Source organism: Micromys minutus, assembly GCF_963924665.1.
Source record: "Micromys minutus genome assembly, chromosome: 12".
In the NCBI taxonomy this organism is placed as follows: domain Eukaryota; kingdom Metazoa; phylum Chordata; class Mammalia; order Rodentia; family Muridae; genus Micromys; species Micromys minutus.
Window position 1 is genome coordinate 38330427 of NC_137981.1, and position 7948 is coordinate 38338374.

At 41.2% G+C, this 7948-nt stretch overlaps 1 protein-coding gene across 1 annotated transcript; it reads left to right on the top strand.

The window, feature by feature from the left end:
• Window positions 1-6034: 6034 nt before the first annotated feature.
• On the top strand, window positions 6035-6511 carry LOC308428144 (small ribosomal subunit protein uS17-like; the record flags this gene model as incomplete). The annotated part of the gene is made up of 1 exon (XM_080926459.1): window positions 6035-6511. One exon carries the CDS (start codon window positions 6035-6037, stop codon window positions 6509-6511), a length of 477 nt encoding a protein of 158 aa, XP_080782585.1.
• Between the last annotated feature and the right edge of the window lie 1437 nt (window positions 6512-7948).

Sequence of the window (7948 nt, forward strand, 5' to 3'; positions counted from 1 at the left end):
TCCTAAAGCTTTAGGTCCTAACAATGATCTACCCATGCTGAGACTCTAACAAATAATCCCCTTCCAATTCGCTTGGCATGTAATGAAGCATAGAGATATTTCTATCTTTGGAGGAAGAAGGTACTAAGGGGTATCCCCTGGGTCCAAAGAGCAACTCTAAGAAAGGGTACCTCAAAAACAGGTCAGTTTGGGCAAGCTGGTTAGCATGTAAGCCATGGCAGTTCCTAGTGACATCATCAGTAGTCAATTCCCTGGACAATCTCTTGTCTCCAGGAGAACCCTAGAATCTTCTGTGATGTCACCAGTGTTGTGGTGATACCAACTGCATGTTGGGTATTCTTTCAGAGCTTATTGGGTTCACAAACAGGCATGTTGTCCATATTGGGCAGGCCCTTTCGGAGGTCGAATAGAATACTTCCAGAGACCAGACCTAGGCAGAAGGAGGCCCGCCTTCCTTCATGTTCTAAACCAGGAAGATTGAAATTATTCTTTGGAAGGCACAGTGAGTCCGGGACAGGGGGTGGATAGCTTCCTGAAGGAGGCGGGCTTGAGCTGGCCCTTCCAGGAGTAGGACTTATGATCTGGAGCCTTGACATTCCTACATGGTAGACCATGAGTCAAGAATTTCTGATGATTAGTTTTGCAGAGAGCCAGGAACTGACAAGCCTGCAGTTGCTTTATTGAGAGATCTTGATTACCTGCTGAGTAGTAAAGGATTCTGGAGGAAGCTCAGTGAGAATAACATAGTATTGCTCTCAGGATAGAGTGTTGAAGTACTTCCACCTCAACAGATTTCTGTAGTTGACTTGAGTATGTGATGCCAAGAAAAGAGGGGAATATTCCTCTAGTCATGTATCAAGGACTCAGACACTTTGGTGTTGAACATATATGATGTGGCATGCCTCATAGTCTGGGGTAAAGGTAGTACTGTGTGAGCTCCCACCCTGCATTTTAAGAAGCCTGCAGAGATGTTGGCTTGTATGAGATGCTAGGTTTTGGTGTTTATGGCCAATCTTTTTTTGCGATAAGCACTATGAACTCCAGGATTTACCTCTACCTATCAGATATGAGCTGACAGTGCCCTCCAATTCTTCTTGGCTGGGCCAGCTTATGCATTTCAGGGCCAGGAGGATTGCACTAGGGAATGAGGCATATGTTTAGTGATGGTGGTTGGGAACAGGGACATGGCTGAGAAGCCCAGCTCGAAGTTAGCATTTCTGTTCTTTCAGGGATTCACTGTGACTCTCGAATTCCCTCTCTCAGACTTCTGTTTGGGACTAAGCATGGTCTCTTCTTTCCCTGTCCTATTATCTCTACAAGTTTACTTGTGTTTATCTACCAACAGCATCCTTTGGGAAGGTATCATCCCAACCTCCCACCGCCACTGAGGAGGAGCAGATGAGGAAGAGGTTGGAGAAGCAGAAAATTGATCTGCAGAAGATCACAAATGAGGGGGACGAACTTCAGGGAATTCTGGACAATTACACCAGCAAGGATTTGAGCGACAGGTAGTCATTATGCCTAGTTCGGTGATGACTCTCTTGGGTCTTCTCTGTTAACCTACAGATCTCCTCACATCACAGAAGGCTACAACTCCAGGCTGGACCCATGCCCAAACTCATTTTTTTCTGACTGCATTTTAAACACAGAATTGAAGTGCATTAGGAGGGACATGGGTAACAGGGCATTTTGATTCCTCCAAGAGTCAATCAGAGCCTGTGGCATGAATCAGTCTGGGGATATGGGCTGTAGTATGTGAGCTCTCCCTATGTAGTTAAGGAGCCTGGTTAGGTGTTGGTGTGTGGGAGACTCTAGGTGCTTCTGTTTATTTTGTAACGGATCTAGAGGTGCTTTGGATCTAATTGGTCTGTCAACAGCTGGAGGAGGCTGATCTCACTGTTCTCTCTTCCTGTGTTACTGGATTGACTGCAGGAAAGCAATGTTTTTCTCAAATTTTGCTTATTATTCTCGGAGATAAAGCCAAATCATTGCATTTTATTTATTTATTTGGCATTCTGATGGTTTCCCTTTGTTAGAGTTTGTGTTTGTGTGTCTCTCTCTCTCTCTCTGTGTGTGTGTGTGTGTGTGTGTGTGTGTGTGTGTGTGTCTGTTCCTCTTAACACCTGCAGGGTCTATAGAATGTGGTGGTTCCTGTAGATTTGCCTGAGTCAGTTTCCAGGTAGTAATAGTAACGAAGAGTCCAGGAAGCCTTACTTTGAGCATCCTAGCAAGTGGCCTGTGTGCTTAACTTGAAGGCACCTTAACTTGGAAAATACTGGTGTTTGTCATACAACCTTTTCCGTGCAAATACTGATTATTTCCTTTGGGAAATTATGCAGCAATGGAATCAAGAACTGACAAATCCTTGTCTAAGAAGAGAAGAGTTGTCACAGGTTTAAGTTGAATTCAGGCCTGGGGCACAAACTCCTGGAAAGGTCTTGGAGAGGTACACATTTCCTACAAGTACCCCACCCCACCCCCTGGAGCTAAATTGGGTTACCTTCCTACTTTTGGTTCCCTGGTTTTACTTGCCCCAGGCCAATAAAATAAGTTTAATAAGCACCAAGATGACCCAGTTCCAAGGAGCAAGGATGTGCAATTAACGGGTTGGGACAGTTCAGAATTCAGCTTGAATTCATGTGATTCTTGAACCCTTAGTCAAAAGGGGTATTTGCCTGTTTGACATGCCCTACCCCAGGATCCACTTTGAGTCCCATATGCTGAAGCTACAGCATCATGAGGTGATGACTGACCTTCAGCAAATGCCCCGGAAGGTCAGTGAGGCCTTGTCCAGGTTGCAGGAGCTGAGTGAAGAAACTCAGTCATATTGTCTTTCCCAACTCAGGATGCTCTAGATAGAAAAGGTCTGTACCACAATGGAAATAACACCCAAGCTTGAGCCTCTGGGGCTCTGGAAGTAGATTTGTAGGAATGGCTTCCATGAGACACATAGAATGTATGAGTACTTGTTGGGTCTCCTCTCCACTCCACGAGAAGGTTTGTTCTCAACCTCCATGTGGTTTTGCAATTCCATGGACATATAAGCACACACGGGACCCATGTCCTCTTGGTTTTCAGAAGTACCTTGTGTCTTGCGGATGGGGCTGTTCTCTGGATTTGACCTTACTCTATGTGATACTCCATGGGTGATCTGAACTGTAGTCTGGGACTGGTCTGTGGATCAGGGCCATTGAGGTGTGGATGGTACTTGAGGAGTGGGAGGAAGATGGATGCTGGCTTCGAGTCACTGTTTTTTTTGTTTGTGGTCCAGCATCAGGAATTGCCACCTCCTGAGAGAGTCAGTTCACATGAAGAGCAAAGCAAGGCTATTGTGGGATGAGAACTGAATGCTGGTAGCAGAGGAGGGTGTAATGCCACAGTGCTGCAACAATACAAAGTGGCTGTGTGGTAAGGCCAGCATGAACATATATGACCTATGTGCCTAGCAGCACCAGGTAGGACGAATGAAGCGTCAGGGCAGGTTGTACTCACATCTAGCTATAAACCCAGCCATAAACCCTATAAACATCCTCTACCTTACCCAGGCACTACCTATACCTCATCCAGATCATTTGTGTGATCATTTACAATTCTCTCTGTGGTGTGAGCCTCTTGCAAGCAACTGAATGACTGGCAGGCATTCCCTCCTGCTCAACTACAGGCTGCAGTTCATTAAGATAGGTTGAACACACATTCCGCACCTGTATGACATTATGCTCGAGAAGTTCTCTATGGGTGTCTCCTTTGTATTGGCACAGAGCTTTGAGTGATGAAGTCAGAGCTTTAGCTCCTTTGCCCTGTAGTGGTCATGTACGGTCATAGATGGAAAACTACTTGCAAGCACTAGATCACAGAAAAATTGCTCAACGAGTCATTGTCCTTGTATTCTTTTGGGAAGGGGGCCTGTGTCCTTTATGTCCCCCTTTCCCTACATTGCAAGATGGTCTCTTCACCCTCCCTAGATCTAGTTCATACTGATAGAGCTTGAGTAGGAGCTTGTCAGTCCTGTTTTATGTCAGTGTTGCTAGACTTCTATCCTGGAGCTTACATTCTGGAGCCAGCTGACTGGACAAACAGGGATGTGTGAAAGGTGTCTCTCAGGCTGAGGATTGGTGTAAGAGATGTGGGGCTGCAAGAGAAAAAATCTCTCTCTCTCTCTGTTTCTCTGTCTGTCTGTCTGTCTGTCTGTCTCTGTCTCTGTCTCTCTCTCTCTCTCTCTCTCTCTGTGTGTGTGTGTGTGTGTGTGTGTGTGTACGTCTTGGCTGAAATGATGCAGCATCTTTCCAAGGTCTCTGAACTACTGGCACAGCAAGGCAGAGCCATGCAGTTTTCCTGTACTGTACAACTGTCTGTTTTGGCCGTTTGATATTCTTCATTGCTCTATGCCTCAGACAGGAGCACCTCAGAGGACTGTTCTGGTCCAGTTTAAAAGACTTTCTGTCCATGAAATAATACATGTTGTCCATAGAGTTTCTGGCGATTGTATACATCTTCCTTCCTTCTGAGCTCTGGGTTATAACCTGAGCCTAATATCCCTTAAGTCTCTTAAGAAATAGTTCTAGGGTACCCGTAAACATAGCAGGGGTGTCTATTTTCTTCTTCATGAATATGACCTTTAGAGTTTAAGACTTACCCTTGGGAAGATTTGCATATAGCACAGAATTGTAGATCACATTATCTCTTCCGTGAGCATGGATCACTTGTGAGATTCTTCTCTGGGGATTCGAAGTTGTAGGGGTTCACAAGTAGAACACAGGCACGTTTATGCATTCTAGAAATAACAATAGACTTCATTTAAATAGTGGTCAGGCTTCCAAGAAGGCCTCTGCATGATTTTTATTGTTGCTCACATCTATCATGAACTGAGATTCAGACATTGCTACCCAGTAATTTTTCATTAAAATATATATGGACTATTTTTTTAATTCCTGCACAGTGTGTCAGTCACAGTTCAGTTTCAAGAAGGTATTTATATCTGATAAGAAAATCCAGGTCCAAGAGCTCTCTGGCCCTTCTCCTTTTGGGATCCAGGGAATAACCTCAGCTGTAAGGTCATACTGGATTATCCTGCTGAATAAAGCTGGTGTTTGCTGGATAGCTGGCATGTCAGGTACTTACCAGGCCTTTGTCCCTTCTTCCCTTAGGTCTGAAATACACCAACAGAAGCTCAAACAGGGCACAGACAGGGTCAAGATTTCCCTCAGAAACAACAATTCACCAGGAACAATAAGTGTACCAAGGAAGTGAACCATTATTGCATCTCATTCCTATAACCCCTATAACCATGGCAACCTTCGGCTGCATTTTCTGACTTTTCTATGTATGACATGGCCTTTATTTTGTTTAGCATCTAGTCCAGCTAGAGTGTACCTTTGAACGGCTTCAGAGAAGTTCTGAGCGACATCAATATCTGCTGGGCAATCAGGAGGATTCTGAGGATGAAAATCCTTGCTCGTCCTGACGTGTCATCAACAATAATTTCATGGAGATCTGTCAAGGGAATTTGCTAGCCTCTGAGTTAAATCCTGTAACATGTCTCCTGTTCAGCATTGGGAGGATTTATCCATCAACCACCCCAACATGACAAATGTCTACATTTATCTTGAAAAATTTATTGCCATCAGTTCAAGGGCAGCCACAGGCTGTAGGTCTGTGTACCTAAATCTCCATCAAGAGAAGGCTGCTTAGCTTAATTAGAGTTTTTGTTTAGAGATTTGGTTGGTTTGGGTGTTTTGTTTTCTTTGTTTCAATTTGAAGTTTTGTTATTTATTTGTTATCTTTTTCCCCCATTGATTTGATATTTTGCTAAGGGCTGTAATAATGACTGCCTATTTTATAAAATGAATTTTTTTGTAATTTCCATTTTTTATTAAAAATACCATTTAAGTACATAGTCAAATTCTCTTACTAATATTATGTTTTGACAGTTTATGATTACTTGCTAACAAAATTTATATTTGAGTTTTCCAGAAAGATTATATTTTTACATATACATGAAAATATTTCATGAGCCTTTTCTCAGGCTGCTGGGAAGATGGTGGACATTCAGACGGAGCGTGCTTACCAAAAGCAGCCTACAATCTTTCAAAACAAGAAGCGTGTCTTGCTAGGAGAAACCGGCAAGGAAAAACATCCTTGGTACTACAAAAACATCGGTCTTGGCTTCAAGATGCCCAAGGAGGCCGTCGAGGGCACCTACATAGACAAGAAATGCCCCTTCACCAGTAATGTTTCCATCAGAGGGCACATCCTGTCTGGTGTCGTGACAAAGATGAAGATGCAGAGGACCATTGTCATCCGCCGGGACTATCTCCATTACATCCGGAAATACAACTGCTTTGAGAAGCATCACAAGAACATGTCTGTGCACCTGTCCCCCTGTTTCAGGCATGTCCAGACTGGTGACATTGTTACTGTTGGAGAGTGCAGGCCTCTGAGCAAGACTGTTCGATTCAATGTGCTCAAGGTCACCAAGGCTGCAGGCACCAAGAAGCAGTTTCAGAAGTTCTAAGGGGACTCGGACCAATGCCTTAGAACAAATGAAGATATTTTCCAATTTACAAAAAAAAGAAAAAAAAAAAAAAAAAGAAAAAGAAAATATTTCATGAAGCCTCATTCTTTCCAATATATTGTTTTCTTAAGTATAAACCATATTTATGGTCCATTTAAGATACAGCTTTGTATTTTATATACTAATATTGTATGTTATTCAACAGATTATAACTCATCTTTTATTACATTATATATAGGTACATATATATACATATATATACACACATATAAATGTGTACCTAAAATCCTGCTACAAAATAAAAAAATTCATGTTATTCCAACATTCAGTCACTGTGTATTCTGTGCATATTTCATCTTATATCAAAATTAAATTGACAGCGACTGAAGAACAGTCAAATTAAGATGATATCCAGAAATATGACCTATGAGAGTTACACTACATATGTAATAATAATGTGATTTATTCTTATTTCATAGAAGTATAAACATTAAATTTATATTATTAACTCTGTTTAGAGAGTATTGACTAAAATAGAAATAAGCCTGTGATCACATTTTGAATATGGAAAAAGAATGATTACCAAAATATTTTGATGCTATTGAATAAAAGTTTGTGTTAGTGATTATGTTTTGTATAAAAAAAAAACAGTTTTTGTACATTTAATCCATAACTTATACTCCTTAATTTGGACAGATTGAAATTATTCTCTTATGATATAACAATATTATTATTGATTATCTTTGTATTTTCAGAATGAGACATGATTTTTCAGGAGAATAATATTGTAATATCTAAATCAAAGGACATTTCATTAATATGTAAAGATTTTATGATTTTAGGTATACATCATATATTTCTGTTTCTGAATAACTTAAAAATAAAGGATGAAATAACTTTGTGTTTTCATTAATTACATATAAAGATATTTTTTATTAATTATTTTATTTTTTTACCTCCCAAATGTTGCCTTCCTCCAAGTCCTAATGTCCTTATTCCCCTTCAGTTCACTTTGAGGGTGTGGTGCCCACTCTCACCTCCCCCTACCCTGCATCTTCCTTTTCTGGAGTATCAAGTCTCTACAGGACTACATGCATCCTTTTGCAGAAAAGGCTACCTATGTGATAGGGGCATGAGGATGCAGGAATGGTATTAAATATGAAATCCATCAGTTTATTCCATGACATTAACAAATTCAAAGAAAAATTAAAATAATCTTTTTGTTAGATGCTAAAAAAGCCTTAGACAAATAATTATTTGAATATAAATGTAGTCTCTAACTCTCACTTCTAAGAACCTTTTTTATTCAGGTGTGGTGACATTGTTCTGTAACCCCAGAACTATCAGTCAGAAATGGCTCTCTGGAAGTGGCATGGGGCTTAGGATTCATGAGTTTCCAGCCACCCAGAGCTACACAGGCTGGAATATTTTTGCTGT